Below are 19,891 nucleotides of genomic sequence, written 5' to 3'. Positions count from 1 at the left end.
CCTTGGCATTTGCTTTGCTGCATTTCTGTAGGGTTCACAATTGCTATATTATTGGAGAAGAAGAATCAGTAATACATTTTTTTTTTTCAATTGGCTAGAAATAAACACATTTTTCTTTGAGGGCTATTATAATGATTATTCCTCAACAATATGCATACATATTTAATTATATTTTTGGTGAGGGTGGTGTTAGTTATTTCAATCCATCTTACTCTCTTGGAAAGAGGCCCTGAGCTCTGACTTTAATTATGCCACTCTTGTTTGCTTCAATTGATTTTGAATATTATTGTGATTGTGTTTTGCTATGAATGTACTTTCTTCTGGCTGAAATTGAGGTGGTACATGAACCTCATGTCCTTCTCATGGGGCTGCTTCCTCTGATTTATTAGTTTTTTTAGTCCATGGAATCTGAAATGTAAATAGGTCAATGCGATGTCAATGAGTAAGTTAAACAAGGGAGTTTCAAAAGGCCAGAATTTGCTTGAAGTTGGAAAATCCCCCAACTTGCTAAGAAAACTCCTCTGACTTCAAATTCAGGGGGAACCACTTGAATCCGTCTCTCGGCCTCAGTTTTCTCTTCTGTGGAATGGGGAAAATAGTATATCTCCTTTGCCTTTCCCCTGGGAGTATTTTGAGGAGTAAATGAAATCAATAGAGCATTGCTACCCCGTATACTTTATCCTTCTCTCTCTCAAAATAATAGTCAAAGTATCTAGACCAAAAACCTGGGGTTTACTCAGCCCCTGGCCCACTTGAAGGTCTTGGTTGCTTTATCCAGTTTTTCTTTCAATCTGAGAGGCAGGGCATGGTGTGTTTAAGAGGACAGAAGCTGGACTGGACTGCCTGGGATGAATTCCAACCTTAAACATTTGCCAGCTGAGTGACTCCTGTAAATGATTTGTCTTCTGTGCCTCCGTTTCCACATCTGTACAATGGGAATAACTCTACTACTGCTTTATAGGATTGTTATAAGAATTAAGTGAGCTAACATAATAACAGCACTTAGAACACTGCTAGGAAATGCTACATAAGTATTTGCTAATATTATTATAATTTTTCTGACTTCAGCTGTCTCTCCTTTTTGTCTACCCTCATGCTCCACATCTTTTTTTTTTTTTAAGATTTTATTTATTTATTTTGGAGAGAGCACATGTGTGCGTGTGAGCTGGGGGAGGGGCAGAAGGAAAGACTCTCAAGCAGAGTCCCACTGAGCATAGAGCCCAACGTGGGGCTCCATCTCACAACCCTGAGATCATGGCCTGAACCAAAATCAAGATTTGAATATGTATCCAACTGAACCATGCAGGCGCCCTTCCAAATCTTTTTATTACCTTTTGGTTAATATCCTTCTCCACTTCCCTTCATCAAGACTCTTTAAGTCCTAAAATTGTCTGATTTTTACACCGTTTTAGTTAATTATTTTTGTGTTATAAATTATTCCAAAATTAAGCAGCTTAAAACAACAAGCATTTCTTATCTTGCAAAGTTTTTTTTTTTTTTAAAGATTTTATTTATTTATTTGAGGGAGCAAATGGGAGAGAGAGAGAGAAAGAGCATGAGAGGGGGAAGGGTCAGATGGAAAAGTAGACCCCTGCTGAGCCAGGAGCCCAGGGTGTGACTCAGTCCTGGGGCTCCAGGATCATGACCTGAGCTGAAGGCAGTCATCCAACCAACTGAGCCACCCAGGTGCCCAACTTTCACAAAGTTTCTGAGGGTCAGGATTTATGGAATGGCTTAGCTGGTTGGTCTTGGGCCAGGGTCTCTCACGAGGCTGGAGTCAATGGGTTGACGAGAGAAGGCTAGGGCTGGAAGATCTGTTTCCAATATGGTCAAGCACATGGCTGTTGGCAGGAGGCCAAATTTTCTTACAAAATGGGCCCCTCCAATAAGGCTGCCAGGTGTCCTCAAGATATGGCAGCTGGCTTCCCCCAGATCAAATGGTCCCAAAGAAAGCAAGGTAGAATCTACCCTGCCTTTTATAACCTAGCCTCAGAAGTGGCATACGATCCCTCCTGATGGACTCTATTGGTTTCATAGCCAACCCTGCTATACTGTGGGAAGGCACTACACATGGGGATGAAAGCCAGGAGGCAGGTTTCCCTGGGGACCGTCTTGGAGGTTGGCTACCATATACATTTAAGTTGTGTTCAATTTTATTTCTTCAAAAACCCTTTCTATCAACTCTACCAAAATGGGCGCTAAGGTGTTATCCATAGAAGTAATCCTTATGGAAGCAGAGGCTGGCAGAACATGTACCAGAATGTATAGACTTTGGAGCTAGACAGCATTGGGTTTGAATTCCTGCTCTGTAGCCATGAGCACTGACCCAGCTTCTCTGAGTCTCAGTGCTCTTTTTAAAGTTAAGGTTTATTTATTTATTTGAGACAGAGAGAGAGAGAGAGAGAGAGAGAGCATATGGGCAGGGAGGGAAGAGGGACAGAGGGAGAAGGAGAGAGAAAATCTCAAGCAGACACCTTGCTGAGTGTGGAGCCTGATACAGGGCTCAATCTCATGATCCTGAGATCATGACCTAAACTGAAATCAAGAGTCAGACCCTCAACCAACTGAGCCACCTAGGCGCTGCTGAGTCCCAGTGCCCTTACCTTAAAATGGGCACAGTATATTTCTACCATGTGTGGTTGGGAAGATTAGTGATTATAGGGCCCGGATGCTGGCTGGTACAAGCTGGGGTTCAATCTATGATAGATATGATTCTTATTATCATGTGTTAAGTAGCTAATGGTTCCTCAATTCTGTGTAATCATTTGTTAAGCCCATGTAAAATGAATAAAGGACCTTAAGGAGTGAATGAATTATGAAATTTCAGGCTCCATGGTGGGCTGGATTAAAGGAGATTTTCAAAAACATACGTGTGTGTGTGTGTTGGTGGGTGCATGTGTGCGTGTGTACACGTGTGCATGCGTGTGTGTACACTTTTCAGTTTCCTGTAACCCATGCATACAGCTTGCTTCTCCGTTAACAAAGCGGCCCTCTCCAAGGCCTTCCCAGGCCAGGAAGTCCCAGAGAAGGTCAGAGGGTGTGGGTTGCAGCTGGGCTGTGTTGGATCAGTCCCTGAAGGGCTGAGGGTGGTAGAAATAGTCATCGTAGGGACCTCTCCGCTGGCATATTTGGGTAGTTTTAGCCTCCTTTAGTTCAATGCCTGCTGATCAGTGTGTTCAACACTTTGCTCATGTTCGCTCATTTAAGCTCACAAAGAGCTTTTGGGGTAAGTGCCGTTCTTGGACTCATTTTGAAGACAAGGGAACTGAGCTGCAGAGACATTAGGAAACTTACGGAAGGCGACAGAGCTGACCATGTTACCTGCACAAACACCAGCGGTGGATGCTTTAATGTCTCTGAAATGGAGCAGTTGAAGAGTAGAACGAAAGCACATACTGTCGGCCTCGGTTCATTTCCCAAAGGACCAGAATAGTTTCTGGGGAAGGTCACTTCCGGGGCTGTCGTGCGCTTCTCTTGAAGACTCTCTCTCTCTTTGCCCAAGAAGCCACGTCTGGCCTTTTGTCTTTTGTGGCCCTTCCTCTTGACATAGGCAGTATCGTACACCGCTTGAAAATAGCAGTCACAGAATAGCAATTTAAAAAGTCATTCCCTTCACAGAATCTCCGCATATTTGAAATGCACCGTTCTTGTCTGTATTTAGTTCACTCCAGGCTTTAGGGAGCCAGGACTCCACTCCGCAGGGTGTGACTTCGAGTCTCTGGCACGTCCTTGGCAGGGGGGGGCGGGGGGGCGGGGCTCGGCGGGGCAAAGCCACGCCCCAGCCTGCTCAGCCATTCGGCCTGGCTCTGTCCGGTCCTGCCCCCTTCTTGTCCTGCCTTTCAGGGCCTGACCCCGGTGGGATAAATGATGGATGGAAATAAACACAGCTGGGCTGAAGCTTGAAAAACGACTGCCAGGGATTTGTCCCTCTCTGGCTTTTTCTAGTTACTAGACTATTCATTTCTTGATTTTTTGATTTAACAGAATCGCACCCTTTTGTGATTCATTTGCTGTGAGTGTAAGTACACAGCTAAACAGAGACCCTAAAACAAAAACAGTCCCGAATGCGGACTGGCATATTTGAAAAGTGCGATCGCCAACCCAGCAGGCTCATTCAATTTGGGGGAGCTTGTGAATATTCTACTCGGCTCCATCAGAGAGAGAGAGAGAGAGAGAGAGAGAGAGAGAGGCCTTTCATTCTGCACGGAGCAGAGAGGGTTCTAACTTCCTTTCCCTATCAAAGCAGAGGAAAGCCTTTTATTGCCACCCTCCTCTCCCCCCACCCACAGCCCCAGATGCTCCATGTCCACAGGAAGCTCTCTGGGACAGAAGTGCCACGCACTCTAAGACACTGACTAGACACATAATAGGGAATGGATTTGCCTTCCACGCCAGCAGGAGGTCTTGTTTACAAGACTTGTGCTACAGGACTCTGCGGGAGTCACTCTAGTTTTGCAAAGAAGAGGAAGGAGGTGGATGATCCGCGGCAAACAAAGGTAGGCTCCAGACAGAGAGTAGGACGGATCCTGGGTAGCACGGATGCTGCCCGTGCCTGCCCGTGGGCACGTGGGGGCCTTCCAGACTCCCAGGTTCTTGTGACCAGTTAGCTTTCGTTTGAGCTGCAGGATTACTGACGCCGAGTCTTTCCTAGGAGGCATGTGCAATTATTGCAACTTGCAGAACTGTAACTGGGGTGGCTCCACCTCTCCACCTTCAGAGAAATTTCCGTTGACCTTAGTATTTCTCATTTCATGCGAGAAGAGGCATGATTTATGGATCCTGCTTGGTTTCAGAAGCGAAAAGTGAAAAGGAATACATTACTAACAGGAGTTGTGAGTACCATGTTACCTATTTTTACGTAGGCGAATCTTAATTGGAAACATCACAAACAGAAGGTGGAGGAAGGATGAAAGGGAAAAGTTATGCTTTCTTCCCAGGGAAGAAAACTTAACTGGGAGGTTGCAAGTTTTTGTCTTTAATTCTATTTTTCTCATCGTTTTCATTGGCAGATGGGCACCTTGATGAATTGTGGGCTCTTGTGAGGTGGGACCGAGATTTAATTTTTTTTCCCTCTTCCGCCTTTTTGAGAAGATGGCACCTTAGAAGGCAAATATGTTTTCTCCCCGACGGCGCTAATTTTATCCCATTCCATTATCCCCCATTGATTTGCTTTCCCAGGTTTTGAATGAAACTGAGATATATGTGGCTGTTTGGGTTCTTGTGACTCCTGCATAAACACCAGTTGTTGATGCTTTAATTTCTCTGAAATGGAGCGGTAAATTGAAAAGTAGAACAAAACCAAATATTTGTTGTGCTGGGGTCATTTCCCAGATGACTGGAATGGTTTCTGAGGAAGGTCACATTAGGGTTTTCAAGAGGGCCTCTTCCATAGAACCTGAGTATCTTTTTCCACTCAAGAGGCCACACCCCCGCCACCCCTGCCCTTTTTTTCAATACACATAGCAACTTCCCCTTGACATAGGTGGTATCATCCTCAAGTTAAAAAACGAGAGCAACAGAATTAAATGACCGGGTTTTATAAAAGCTATTCTGTTCTCTACAGAATTCTCAGCATATTTGAAATGCACAGTTCTTCAAAGTATTTAAAAGATGTCAGGCTTTATGGAAGAATCATTTTCATGCCAAATGTTTCTTTTTACCTGAAGTTCAGCTCAATGGGTGAAAGGAAGCGAGCCTGAGAATTGAAAGAAAGACAAAAGGGAAAATTGATTTGGAAAAGGTTTCTCTTTTTCATTTTTTGAGCTTGGTGGGTTTTTTAGATGTGCGTGAATGCCTCAGTAGGATGTTGTCTGATTATAAGGCGGCTCCTACAGCTGGGGAAGACATTAGCACAGTATGGCCTGGTGTCACTTCCTGACAAGGACAGGGGTTGCACCAGATTCTAACGCCGTTCGCGGGGAATGAGGTAGGGGCATTTTACTTTAAAATGATTTCCATGAATGTGAAGGACTGAAATTACTTTCCACAAGTTCTGTCTGAGAGGTGAATGGATTCACACAGAAGAGCACTGTTTTGTCATCTCCAGGCCTATTCCCGATCCTGCAGGGAAGGGATGAAATTGCATCCCTTCCTTATGGAGGAAGGGATCCAGCTAAGCTGAGTAGCTGTTAGGTGTTAGGCATCGGGGTGGGGGGTGGGGGGGTTGCTGATGACGTCACCTGATCTTCTCAGTGTTGTGTGGTTGTCTTATTTCCCTGAGTTTCAAATGGGGAAACAGAGGCCAAACTCAATGCTTCATACACATTAGGTACTCAGTACATTGCACTGAGGTGTGTTGGTTAAGAGTGGGTGTTCTCTAGAGCTTGCCCTCCGTAATCCGAGTCCCAGCTGTGCCTCTTACTAGCTGTTTGATCTTAGATTACTGTGCGTGAGCCTCAGTTTCCTTCACCATAAAATAGGGAGACTAATAGTTATTTAATCACCCTGTAAGGTGAGCAGTATATGACATTCTCCAGGTGAAGTGCTATTATATTGTTATTGTTTATATTGTTATTGTTTATATTGTTACTGTTACAGGTAGATGAATGGATGGATGCTATTATTAATTTCCTTAGGGCCATGACCTGTAGGGTAAACACACTCCCTCACCCACCACTTTATATAAGACATCGCGGGGGCCCAGTAGTTAGCAACATCCGGTCCCTGTTGGGCAGGGTGCAAGATGGGTGGGATTAAATCTGGAGGCCTTGGAGCCCCCAGCCTGGGTCTCTTCCTATCCATGCCCTGAGATTTTTGGCCGCCATTGCATTTCAGCTCATTTCTGGATTGCATTTTTTTGAGTTCCCCTTCCTTTTGTGTGTTGAACACGCACGTAGCAATGGATGTGAGACCCATTGTTGTGGCTGTTCATAGTTAATTTCATGATGTTTTTTGCAGAAGAAAATCACTCCTCTAGAATGTGAAGAGGGCTTTCTGCAAGGTGAGAAAATAGTGGGAAGCCCTATCCTGGGGTGCATGGGACAAATAAAAACAAATAATTTCCAGGAGTTAAATTTTCACTCTCCCTGAGGCTCCCAAGGTGTAGTAGTTTATTTTCATTATGTCTTCTGTAAAGGCAGCACCAATATTAACAATGTGAACAAAACAAACTAACGTTTTTGTTTGCTACCATCTGAAAGTTCCTTAGGGCCCATAGACTCATTTGCGAAAATTCATGTGTGCAAAACTCATTTGCAAAAACAAATAAAATATGTGATCACAAATGCTCTTTACCTGACTGGCCTAGGGGACTAGCTGAAAAAGAGTTTGTGCCTTTACGTCTACCCTGTGGTGTGGCATAGCTGTCTCGGGCTGCCCAATCTCCTTACCAAATGACCCTCATCGAGCCACTTTATTTATGTCAGACAACTCAATGGTTTGAAATCTGGATATAACTCAGACGGCTATTATGTCACTGTACTGATTTGTGAGTTTCCTTTTTGAAAAATTGCATTTGATCATCATGTTCTGTAGCTTTCGAAACATCTTTGCAAGTTCCTTCCGTAAGAAGTCCAGCAAAGGAAACATCTCTGTGTTCAGCTAAGTTTGGCTTTTATGTCCCTTTGGGTGTGCATATGCTGCTTTCTTTCCTCATGAAAACCGTGGCTACAAGTTTAGGATATGCATAGGAAGACTGAGTTAAGAAAGTTAGAAAAAAAGAAACACTTACATATAAAGTATGTAGTACATGAGGATAATCAGGAGCTACCAGAATTTACTAATATCTCAAAGTCTTTGGACTTGCTTCTTCCATAGCAATTAAAATACGAGGCAGGGACGAAGCAAGACAAATGTATATCTGTCTGGCTTTGTGATACACCACTATAATTCTTAACCTTTATTTGTTTATTTTTAAAAGATTTTATTTATTTATTTGACGGAGAGAGAGGTCACAAGTAGGCAGAGAGGCAGGCAGAAAGAGGAGGGAAGCAGGCTCCCTGCCGAGCAGAAAGCCCAATGTCGGGCTTGATCCCAGGACCCTGGGATCATGACCTGAGCTGAAGGCAGAGGCTCAACCCACTGAGCCACTCAGGCACCCCTCTTCTTAACCTTTAAATATGTGGCTTGTTTCAGCTGGATTGATTTACTTATTTGACAAATAATATTTATTGGACACCTATATATTCCAGACTCTGGTCTGGGTAGCAGGGATATAAAAACGAACGAGCAAACAAAAATCCCCTGCCTTGAAAGAACACACCTGGTAATGGGGGGATAGGTTTAGCAGACTAATATTTTGGATATATTACTCCCCGTGCCCTGCCCCGCCTGTATTATTGACACTATTTCATCATAAAGTTATTGACTATCCTTTATGGCCTGAATTCTGAAGTGTAACTTCAGTGTAATCAAATGCAGGAGCCTTACACTTTTCTCATTGACTTTTGGAAATCAGTAGAAAAAATGGCATTTGCTTTCTGGTTAAACTTTAATGGAATCCATGGATTCCACTTAGGTTTTGTTTTGTTTTTCCTGGCTTGTGTCAACATAGTTTCTAGTCTCAGAGGTGTCAGCCATCTTCCTGCTGAACTCCCACTGATCAGACAGCTCTCTGCTCGAGATACCTGGTTGCAGGTGATACTGTTTCATGAAGGTGGGACCAACTGGCATGGTACTAAGTGATATTATGGTCACCAGCTACATGAGGTTATAAGTACTGATGGAAATTTCTGTGTACTAGTATGTCACTTCAGTTGTGAGACGTGTAACAAATGCTTGGTAACAATCGATAGTAAATTTTGTGAATGATGAATATTTCTTTAAAAAGTATCCCATGGTGGGAGGCACCTGAGTGGCTCCAATTCGTTAAGCATCTGCCTTCAGCTCAGGTCATGATCTTGGGGTCCTTCATGGAGCTCCGCACCTGGCCCTCTGCTCAGCGGGCAGTCTGCTTCTTCCTCTCCCTCTGCCTCTCCCTTCTGCTCATGCTCTCCCTCTCTCAAATAAATAAAATCTTTAAAAAATAACATTGGATTGAAATAAAGGCTATTCTTATGATGTTAGAATAACATCAATCTCCTCTTCTATATTCTTATGTTTCCTTGCATGGCAAGGAAAGAGGATGAATTACAGATAGCTCCCTGAAAATTATGCAGAATTCAGGGTATGCTCATTGGGGAGGCAGCACGTGCATGTGTCATAAGTTAAGAAGGGACAAAGATAGAGACCTCCTGCCTTCACGTTTCCATGCTCTTTCTCCAAAGGCCCTGTCCAGACCCTTAGAGGAGCTGCTAATTGCTAATGAGTTGCAAAGTTGATGGGGTTTTACATTTCATCTCTTCTCATTTCCCTTCTGCAAACCCCCAGGTGGAAGTGTCAATCAAGAGAGAACTGCCTAAGGTAGGGAAGGAAGAAAAGATGAAGCAGAGATGAGAGGGACAGTCTATTCCAGGCAGATAAACAGCTGTTGAATAAGTGAGGTATCTCCTGGCCCGAGGAACATGTAATGAAATCAAATAAAAAATGAGTTCATTCCCAACTGCTTCTATCAGATTCACCCATCCCCTTAACGGATTCTCTGTTTACCTTCTGCTCTGGTTGGGTCTTGCCACTGAGGAGACCCAACTGTTTAAAAGAACACAGTCCGCCTTGTGCTGCAGCCAGTAGTCTTTTTTTTTTTTTTTTAAAGATTTTATTTATTTTTTTGACAGACAGAGATCACAAGTAGGCAGAGAGGCAGGCAGAGAGAGAGGAGGAAGCAGGCTTCCTGCCGAGCAGAGAGCCTGATGTGGGGCTCGATCCCAGGACCCTGGGACCATGACCTGAGCCGAAGGCAGAGACCTCAACCCACTGAGCCACCCAGGCGTCCCTGCAGCCAGTAGTCTTGCCATCGCCATGTAAATACTGTCAACTGCAGCCTGTCACATTGTCCTCCACAGACTATGTGAATTGCTTCCCAATGCTGGGGTTCTTCTAACCATAATGCAAACAAAGAAACTGCATCTCACCTGTGAAATTCTAGCAACAAGGCCTCCAGCAGACAGCCAGCATGTACCACTGTAACGAAATATTTTCCAATCTCCCAAATTAGGGAAAAAAAAAAAAAGGTAGAAGAAAAGTCCAGCCTTGTGGTTGGACCTGCTGGAGGAGAAGATCAAAGAAATCATTAAATAAAACAAAAGGGTTACTGCTTATTCATCTGGCTAGAGAAAGAACTCCTGTAATTTCGGCCTTAGTGGGGTACGTGTCCTTGGAGGTCAGGATCCACAATATATTTGTTAAACAACTTGAACAAGCTCGGAACTTAGAACTATAAAGGTACCTTTGCCCCTGCAATGTCTACTTTGTTCCATCTGGCGGGGACAGGGCAGGTTTTTCAGGATCATCCCCCTGCCTCCAGAAAGAGTAGTGTTTCACTTCGCAGGCAGAAAGACGCCTCCCACAGCCTTCAGTATTTCCCAAGAAAGTTCTTCGTCCTCTCTGAGTAACCTACTGCATCGGGGATTTTTCCCATTGTCAAGCCTCGATTTCTGTGGTGACCACTGTCGTGCTTTTTCCAGTTCCATCTTCACCGAACGCTGGTTGCCTGTCATGTTTCTAAAGCCTTAGTTTACCATTCTTTGGCACGAGGGCTGAGTCTGCAGTGAGTAGAAGCTACTGAAAGTCGCATCTGTTTCCCTCCAGTGATTTAGGGATCTGTGAATAATAATTTTGGTGGTTATTGAGAATTCTGGAATCCCAACTAATTCCATATAAATGGAGGAGACTCCCTAAAGATCTAATTATAATATTTACATGTCATTAGTTTGTTGAGAAGTCTCATGTTGTTGGGGTTTATTCCAACGGCAAAATGGTTTTATTTTTCCCACTTGCTGCTTTCAACTGTATTGTGTTGAATTCTATTTTCCTGCTGGGAAGCAAGTTCCTTAGCAACATCTAATTTGCTGTCATTTTCAATTATTAGCGTAGTCTCATTTGGGTATTTAAGGCCTCGTCCCATTCATTTAAAAAAAAGATTAATCTCAAATTTGATTCAAAGTGTATCCTCCTCCCCCGCCCTCTGTTATCTGGAGGGAATGCGTATGTGTGTAAGATGAGTGTGTGTGCTGGTTCTGAGACATCCTCCCTTCTCTCTTCTATGACCTCGCTTCCCTGGAGTTGGAAGCTGAGAGGAGCTGAGAGCTTTTTACAGGGCTGTTAGAATATCAGTGGTGGGCAGACTGTAGGCCACACTCACGCTGGCTTAGACAGATTCTTTCTGATGGGCTGGTCTCTGTGGAAATGGTCTCTGTAGTGTTTTTCATAGCTTCTTAGGCCAGCACCCTTCCCTCTACCTCTCTATAGACATGCACCCTGCATCCCCATGGCCTTGGCAGTGGTCGTGCCACTGACCCTTTCTTCAGGTTGTGCACACTATAGAGCTTGGGAACCCCTCACAAAGCAGGAGTGATGGGAGTGATGGGAACCCCTTCTGTCTCCTGAGAGGTGAGCAGAACAGCTCCCTTTTCCTCCCAGGCACATCATATTGGATTCCACAGAAATCTCTAGAGTTTACAAGGCGTCTGACTTCATGTTCATGTGAACCTCAAATGTCAGAGGACGCATGTCAAACTTCCTCTTCTACCTCTACCTTCTACCTCAGAGCACTATATTCCTAGCTTCCTGATACCCTCATGTCTTTCTCCTGCTTCAGTCTGGTGGCCATAGCAGGAGGGTTCCGGGTCCTGCTGCTCAGCTGTGGTCCAGGTTGGAAATGCGAAGTCAGGCCCCACTTCTCCTGGGCAGTCCTCCTAAATGATTGTCATGGTGCAATCTACTCTCCTCACTGTGGGGAGGGGAAAGAACCTGCCCTCTCCCTCAAACACTGGCCTTCCCCGAAATCCTGTGCCTCTCTTATCTCCTGTTAGACTAGTGGGGGAGTTTGTGGGTGGGTGGGAAGGGTCGTTGGATAGAATTTATTTTTTAAAATATTTTATCTTGAAGTAATCTCTACATCCAGTGTGGGGCTTGAATTTACAACCCTGAGAACAAGAGTCACATGTTCTAGCCAGGTACCCCTGAGAGAACTTATTTAGTGGTAGGGCCATTCCTGCGGTCTCCTTTTTTTTTTTTTTTTTTTTTTTAAATTTTTAAGGTTTATTTATTTGAGAGAGAGAGAGCGAGCACATACATGAGCAGAGGGAAAGGCAGAGGGACATGGAGAGAGAGAATCCTCAAGCAGACTCCCCACTGAGCGTGGAGACTGAGACAGGGCTTGATCTCACTGGCCTAAGCTGAAATCAAGAGTTGGCCGCTTAACCGACTGAGCCACCCAGGAGTTGCTCTGCTGACTCTTTTTAAAAAATTTTATTTATTTGACACAGAGAGAGAGAGAGAGATCACAAGTAGGCAGAGCAGCAGGCAGAGAGAGAGGGGGAAGCAGGCTCCCTGCTGAGCAGAGAGCCCGATGTGGGGCTCAATCCCAGGACCCTGAGATCATGACTTGAGCTGAAGGCAGAGGCTTAACCGACTGAGCTACCCAGGCACCCTTTGCTCTGCTGACTCTTAATAACCTGGCTGACTCTAGCTGCTGGGGGCTTTCTCTAAAATGTGAAGTACTTGAGTGACTTTGATTTTGGGCCAGAGGAGAGTTTTAGGATGCTGAACTATGACATCTATGACATATACATTATAACGTGTACCCCCAGATAGATGTGAAATGATTATGGGTATATATCCTAGGCCCTGAAAAGATCAGGAGACCCTCCTGTCATTCTTCTCATATACAATTCACACCAAAACACCTTAATCCATGACAAGGGCAAAGAAGGGCAATGCATTCTGTTTTTCCCATGACCACAATTTTTATGTTTCCAAATGTCAAATCTCAATGTTTTAAAAACACATATGCATTCCTAGTGCCCCAACCACTATCTCTGATCTTACTGAGAGGAATTAATAAGTGAATAAATATGGAAGTACTTTCCATGATCTGTAAATGCATGCAAGTACCATGATTACATGTGATTATATGAGATTTTCTATGTATAAAAACACATACCTATAAGCCTTATTCAGTTTGGTATATGAAAATAAGTTGGTTTCTGGAATACATAATTTATTTCTTTGGTAAACACCAAACAATTAAGACTACAACCAGTCTTGAACCAGACTGACTGAGTTTTAAGCCTGGCCCCATGATTTCAGGCACACACCTAATTTCTCTGAGCCTCAATTTCTTCATGTGTAAATGGGGATAATAATAGTGTGTACCTCACAGAGTTGTTGTGAGAATCAAGTGGATTAATTCATAAAAACAATACTTAAAAAGCCTTAGAAAAATGGCCCATAGTGAACTCTCAAAGATGGGTTTTTATTATATAATCTTATTAGCTGCGGAGAAAAATAGGAAATTTATTTTTTCTTCAATCTTGATATTTTGGCTATTAATCAGGGAAATAAAATGGATAAAGTTAGCATTTACTTTGTGATGAAGTTGACTTTTAAACATCTGCCTTCAATAGTGACCCGGGGCTAGGGGCTGGAGTGGAATGAGAAAGCTCCAGACGGCCAGAGTCAGACTTACCTGCCATCAGGGTAGCAGTCACATACACAGGCATCGAGACTCAGAGACCAGGCCAGTGAGCCACTCAGGCAGGACAGACAAGGGTTGCAGGGGTGGGGGAGTGGTGGGGATGAAAATGTACCATGACCATGCTGGAAATTCATTATTAAGTAACAGATCTGTAAAGCTCTTTGCTCCCATTCTAGCTCACACTTGCTTTCCTTCTGTTGCTTGCTGTTGGCTGTATTCAGCTCCCCTTCGAAATGCTGAAGGTTTGCAGATTCATACCCAGGGGAAAAGTTTGACGTAACGATTCTTTTCAAATGGCTTCTCAATATTTCATTTACTGTTTCAGCCTCATCGCCTTCCTGCCTCGTGCTCGTGCCCAGCTCTTATTAGCTTTATTGGCTTACCTGACTCCAATTGATTTCGTTGAATTTTCTGGAACTGGAGGCAGACCGTTTATATATTTATTTCCTTGCATCCTTTCTATTTTTATCTTCCCATTTCAAGCTTTCATTCTAAACTTATCACAGATGCTAAGCCTTAGCAGTCTTGATCTTCTCAGCAAATATTTGCCAGGTTGTAATTTTTTATTTGTTATCAACAGCCAAATTTAAACAAGGCTAATCTCTTTCTAATTTGGTTTGCGTGAGCCCCAGTCTTGGTACTTAGAGAAAGCAAAGGCTAATTTCTTGTTCTTTCTTAAGTGTGTTCTTCCCTTATCCCTCATATACTGCAGTTCTATTTTTTTTTTAATAAAAATAATTTGGGGCAGTAGGAACCACATTTGGACTTAAAGTTTAAACAGAAAGCATTTTGGCACGAGCACTCTGAAGTACAGAGATGGTTGGGGGGTGGGGGATCTGTGTGTTAGCTTAATCTTGTTAATGTCCTCTTTCCCTTTTCCACTGCCTTGGAAGTTGTGGGGGCAGGGCGCTGGGTGGGTGGGGTGGGGCGGCGGGAGGGGGGTACTCTGGGTGGCCCCAGCTTGTTGAAGGAGTCCTGCAGCTGCTGCAGCCGTGAGTGGCAGGTGGTGCCTGCGCTTGGGTTCCTGTGGCAGCTGCCTGCCGCAGGCTGGGTTCTGTAGATGGCGGAGGTAGTATTCCTAGTTTCATGTGTGTATATTTGGACTTCCGTATGTTGTATGTATATATCTGCTGAAGGCAGGGGCAGAACTTCTGTCGGATGGCCAGGGTAGGCAGAGGGGGAGGGGAGGAGTGCTGTGGGTAGCTGTTGAGGAGGTCTTGAGAGGTTTTTCAAAACCCTAATTTCACTTTAAAATAGGTTTCTTAATCAGATGTTAAATTCAGATTCAGGTCTGTCAAACAATAGCTTGCAAAAGCACATGTCCATACTATCTTTGTTCTATTGTCCCCCCCCCCCACCCCCCGGAAGCTGTTTCCTGCTCATGGCTGCTGGTTGCTATTAAAACAGCATTTCCTCCATCACCTTTCTGTCCAGGAACTTGCAGATCCTACCTGGCCCATGAGGCTCAGCCTCCTCCAGGAAGCTCTCCGTGCCCTTTCCAGTCTGGAGCCACCTCTCACTATTCTGACCTAGGAGTCTGCACACTGTGGCTTGTAGGTCAACTCTAGCCAACTGTCTGTTTTTGTAATGAAGCTTTGATGAGGATACAACGATGTTCATTTGTTTACATGTCATCTCTGGCTGTCTTTGAGATACAATGGCAGAATTCAACAGTTGTGACAGAGACCATGTGGCACACAAAAACTTAAGATATTTAATTTACTTTCTGAACCTTTGCAGAAGAGGTTTTCTGACCCCTCTGCTAAAGTGAGAAAGCTTAATGTATGACCCTCCCAGCATGATGGGTAATGAATTCCCCTATTGCGCATTGCACAAAGCTCTCACTTTAGAATTCAATACAGTTTTTTTTTTTTTTTTTTAAAGATTGTATTTATTTGACAGAGAGAGAACACAACCAGGGGGAGCGGCAGGCAGAGGGAGAGAGAGAAGCAGGCTCCCTGCCAAGCAGGGAGCTTGATGTGGGACTCGATCCCAGGACCCTGGGATCATGACCTGAGCTGAAGGCAGTGGCTTAACTGAGATACCCAGGCACCCCAGTTTTTTTTTTTTTTTAAGATTTTATATTTATATACCCTCCACACCCAATGTGGAGCTCAAATTCACAACCCTGAATTCAAGAGTCACATGCTCTACTGACTAAGCCAGCCAGGCACCCCAAGAATTCAGTATATATATATATGTATATATTTTTTTTTCCTGTAGTTCCCAGACATTTTACTCACTGAACGAAAAATCTCAAAATTACACTTGGAGATTGGGGCAGTTTCCCCACAAGGACAAAGAGAACCCGCAGGCAATTTCATTTTCTAGAGGCAACATCCGTTTATTGACTTCAGTAGGTGACTACAGAAAAGGCTTCCAGAGCATAGCTTTGTACCCAAACCAGTTTCTTCCAACCCAGAGCTCTTATTCATTACTGATCTCAGTGTAAGTACGTAAGTCTTGTCAAATTTCCATAAGGTTGTGGAAGATGTAACTTAACCAGATCATCTGTATGGAAGTCCAAATATACAAAATTAAAAGTTACCATTTATTAAAAAAATAATTCTGCATGGGATCCTTTTGGACACTCAGGTGTCCTACTTTACAAGAATTTGACTAATGGTAGGTATGAAATGAGATGTTTAACTCCGTTCCAGAGCTAGAGTCATTCACTGGTCTTCTCTCCCGCCCAGCGGCCAGCCCATCCCCAGGGTGGAGTACACAGAGGAAGAAACGAAGACGTGGGGCGTCGTGTTCCGCGAGCTCTCCAAGCTCTACCCCACTCATGCTTGCCGGGAGTATTTGAAAAACTTCCCTCTGCTGACTAAATACTGTGGCTACAGGGAGGACAATGTGCCTCAACTCCAAGATGTCTCCGTGTTTCTGAAAGGTAGGGCTTCACACAGGCTGTCTCTTGCCTTCCTAGCCAGCATCCTTGCTTGCCTCCCAAGGACACATGGTGTGGAAACGGCCCTTACTACAAAAAGAGAAACACTCCCTTTGATTTAAAGAGAGGAGCACTGAGCCATTGACTCCCCAGGGCCACCTGCGGGAAGCAGAGCAGAGACCGTGGGCAGGGAGAGGGACTCCGCTGTTCACACCGCTCAGGGGCTTTGGTGGGCTCTCTCGTGGTTGGCTGTTCTAGGCGGTAAACCCCAAAGGTTATTGGCAAGTTCAGCTTTGAGCTCTTTCTGATCTAGGAACTACTCTGTGGAGCTACGTGGGGATGGAATGACCTCAAAGGTGACACTTTATTTGCTTTGTTAAAAATTAGTATTGCATAAGAAATATCATGGATAATGTTGAACACTAGTGACTTTCCTTTGGGGGAAACCAGTCAATTAATCAAAGAAATATTTTTATATATACGCGGTATGCCAGGGGCTATACTCATGCCTGATACAGTAGGCAACTAGATGAGACACAGTGTCAGCTCAAGTTCATGTCCTTGTGTGGTCACTCTCCTCACTGGCTCTCCTGGGACAGCAACGGGGGAAACTTGTAGGAGTGGCAGCAGGAATCCCGGTTTCCTGGTGGCCCTGCTTCCTCCTCTGAGCTTCCCTGGGGTTGAGTCCCGGGTTCTCCATTCTTTCCTCTACCCTGTCTCAAGTGTAGCAGTTGTAAAAGCAAAACCTTCGCTGCCCTTCTTCTTTCCTGGAACTGCCTTCCTCGCCTGCCTACCCTCTATCCGTGACACTTTATTCTCTAGACTCTTCAGGCCCACCTCTCAGTAACCCCTCTGAATTCCTCCCCACCCTCTCCACCCTCCCCACTAGGTAATCTGTCTTTGTATTAGGTTCCTATTGCTGCTATAAGACAACACCACAAACTTCGTGACTTAAAATAAGAAAAACGTATTATCTTACTGTGCTGGAGATTTGAAGTCTAATACCAAGGTCTTGGCTGGGCTTCGTTCCTTCTGGAGGGTTCTGTTTCCTTGCCTCTTTCAGCTTCTGGAGTCTACCTGCCTTCCTTGGCTCCTGGCCTTTTCCTTACATGGCTCCATCCTCTTGCTTCCTTCATCATGTCTCCTTCTCGATTCTGACCCTCCTGTGTCCCTTTTATAAGGATCCTCGTGATTATCTCAGACCTCCCCTGAGTAATCCAGGATAATCACCCCATCTGAAAATCCTTAACTTAATCACACCTGCAAAGCCTATTTTGCTGCATAGTCCCAGGTTCAGGCTGTGAGGTCATGGGTGTCTTCGGAGGCTATGCCTCAGCTTGCTGCAGCCTCCACGTAGGGCCACTTCTAGCTTTGCTACCCATTGTCAGCCTGCCAACTGCCACCACCCAGACTGAGGTCCCTGTTCTACAACCTTGATGTCCATATTTTCTCCCCTCCACTCTCTTGTCCTCTGCTTCCAGATGAAACTTCCTAAAGCATCACTTCCTTCCAGACATCTCTGCTCAGAAGCTACCAGTGGTTCCCCTTTGATTTTTACTGGGGTTAGACATTTTTTTTTTTTTTTTTTTTTGTAAAGGCCAGATAATGACTGTTTCTGTTCTTGTGGGCCAAGAGACAAATGGAGGCTCTTCTGTCAGTACTTCAATAACTATTTAAGTGTGACCATTAAAAAAAATCTAAAAAGTATTCTTAGCTCGTGGGGTGCACACAACAAACTGGATTTGGACTACAGGCCACAGTTTGCTGATCTCTGGTTTATATCCTGTTCTGAACTGCTCAGCCTCAACTCAAGGCTCCAACCTGGCTTTCCCAGATGGTGCGCTGCGACGATTGCACTGTGCAAACCCTCCATTCTACCTGTGGGATCTCCATACCTTTGCCCAGGTTCTGTGGTTCTGTCCCTTGCTAGAAAAATCCTCCCTCCTCCACCTATCAAATTCTACCTATTCTTTAAGACTCAGAGCAAGTCCTGTCTCCTCTCCGAGTCCTGATCCTACCAGTCCCTACAACCTTTCCCTCTCGGAGTTCCTCTGAGATCATGTGTGTATCAGGGGAGAAGGAGGCATGGTCTGAGAGCAGGTATACGGAACCACGTCCAGCGCAATGGGACAGCCCCATGTGTAAACATCATCCATGATATTTCTTACTACAGGAAAAAGACTGAGACCACTAATCAGTGTTGCTTAATTAGTGTCTAATTACATAATGCCTTATGTTGTTTAAGTGGCTCATGTTCTCCCTAACGGCCTTGCCTCTGGCGTGTCCCTTTTTGTTTCCTACAGTTATGTGCATATTATAGATTTACCATGGGCTTGATTACTCATGTATGGGAATTGCTTTTTACTGCGTTGTTTCCCAAACCCCAGTAATTAGAATACCATCCCATAATTTTTGCCATGTCTGTCTCCCAACTTAATATTTTTATGAGAGGCTATGTGGTATAGCGTGGACTCTGGCTGCAGAATGCCTGTGCTGGGTCCCCACTCTGCCAGTTCTTGGCTGTGTGACTTCAGATAAGTTCTCGTAACCTCTCTGTGCCTCAGTTTCTTCTCTGCAAATAGAGATTGCCATTTTACCTACCTCAAAATGTGGTTGGGAAGGGACACTAACTGATATTGATATTCCTAGAAGCCCTAAAGTTATTTCTTTAAAAAATCTTAATTTCCTTTTTTTTTGGGGGGGGGAGGATTTTATTTATCTATTTGACAGAGTTCACAAGTAGGCAGAGAGGCAGACAGAGAGAGAGGGAGAGGCAGGCTCCCTGCTGAGCAGAGAGCCCAATGCGGGGCTCGATCCGGGGACCCTGAGATCATGATCTGAGCCGAAGGCAGAGGCTTAACACACTAAGCCACCCAGGTGCCCCATTAATTTCCTTTTTCAATTTTTAACTTTTTAAAGATTTTATTTATTTGTTTGACAGAGAGAGAGAGAGAGAACACAAGTAGGGGGAGCATCAGGGAGAGGGAGAGGGAGAAGCAGGCTTCCTGCCGAGCAGGGAGTCCAATGAGGGGCTCAATCCCAGGACCCTGGGATCATTACTGAGCCTAAGGCAGACACTTAACTGACTGAGCCACGCAGGTGACCCTATATCTTTCTTTTTTTTTTTTTTTAATATTTTATTTATTTATTGAGAGAGTGTGAGAGCATGTGTGTGCAAGGAGTTAGAAGAAAGGCAGAGGGAGAGACTCTCAAGCAGATTCTTCACAGAACAAGGTCAGGCTCTGTCTCATGACCTGTGAGTTCATGACCTGAGACCAAAGCAAGAGTTAGAGACTCAACACACTGAGCCACCCAGGCGCCCCCTAAAGTTATTTCTTGACATATTTTAAGCATAGCAGAGTCTTAGTTATTACTGCTATTGTTCTTGCTGTTATTTTTCAAGACCTCTGTGACCTGGACACTGGGAGCTCAGTCTGCATCATTCATTGGCACAGAGCAAGTAAATGTACGTGGTTTTTTTTTTTTTA

General features: G+C 44.4%; 1 protein-coding gene across 1 annotated transcript in view; it reads left to right on the top strand.

The window, feature by feature from the left end:
- TPH2 (tryptophan hydroxylase 2) overlaps window positions 1-19,891 on the top strand; it is a 95,346-nt gene that overhangs the window by 16,297 nt on the left and 59,158 nt on the right. Inside the window, exon 6 of the mRNA XM_032854782.1 lies at window positions 16,210-16,406. Within this exon, the coding sequence (XP_032710673.1) occupies window positions 16,210-16,406 (197 nt within the window). The remainder of the gene's footprint in view (window positions 1-16,209; window positions 16,407-19,891) is intronic.

This window comes from Lontra canadensis, unplaced genomic scaffold (genome assembly GCF_010015895.1).
Source record: "Lontra canadensis isolate GAN:19392208 unplaced genomic scaffold, GSC_riverotter_1.0 scaffold9, whole genome shotgun sequence".
Taxonomy (NCBI): Eukaryota; Metazoa; Chordata; class Mammalia; order Carnivora; family Mustelidae; genus Lontra; species Lontra canadensis.
The sequence above is the reverse complement of the archived record's forward strand: the minus strand, read 5'-3'. Positions and strand labels throughout refer to the sequence as shown.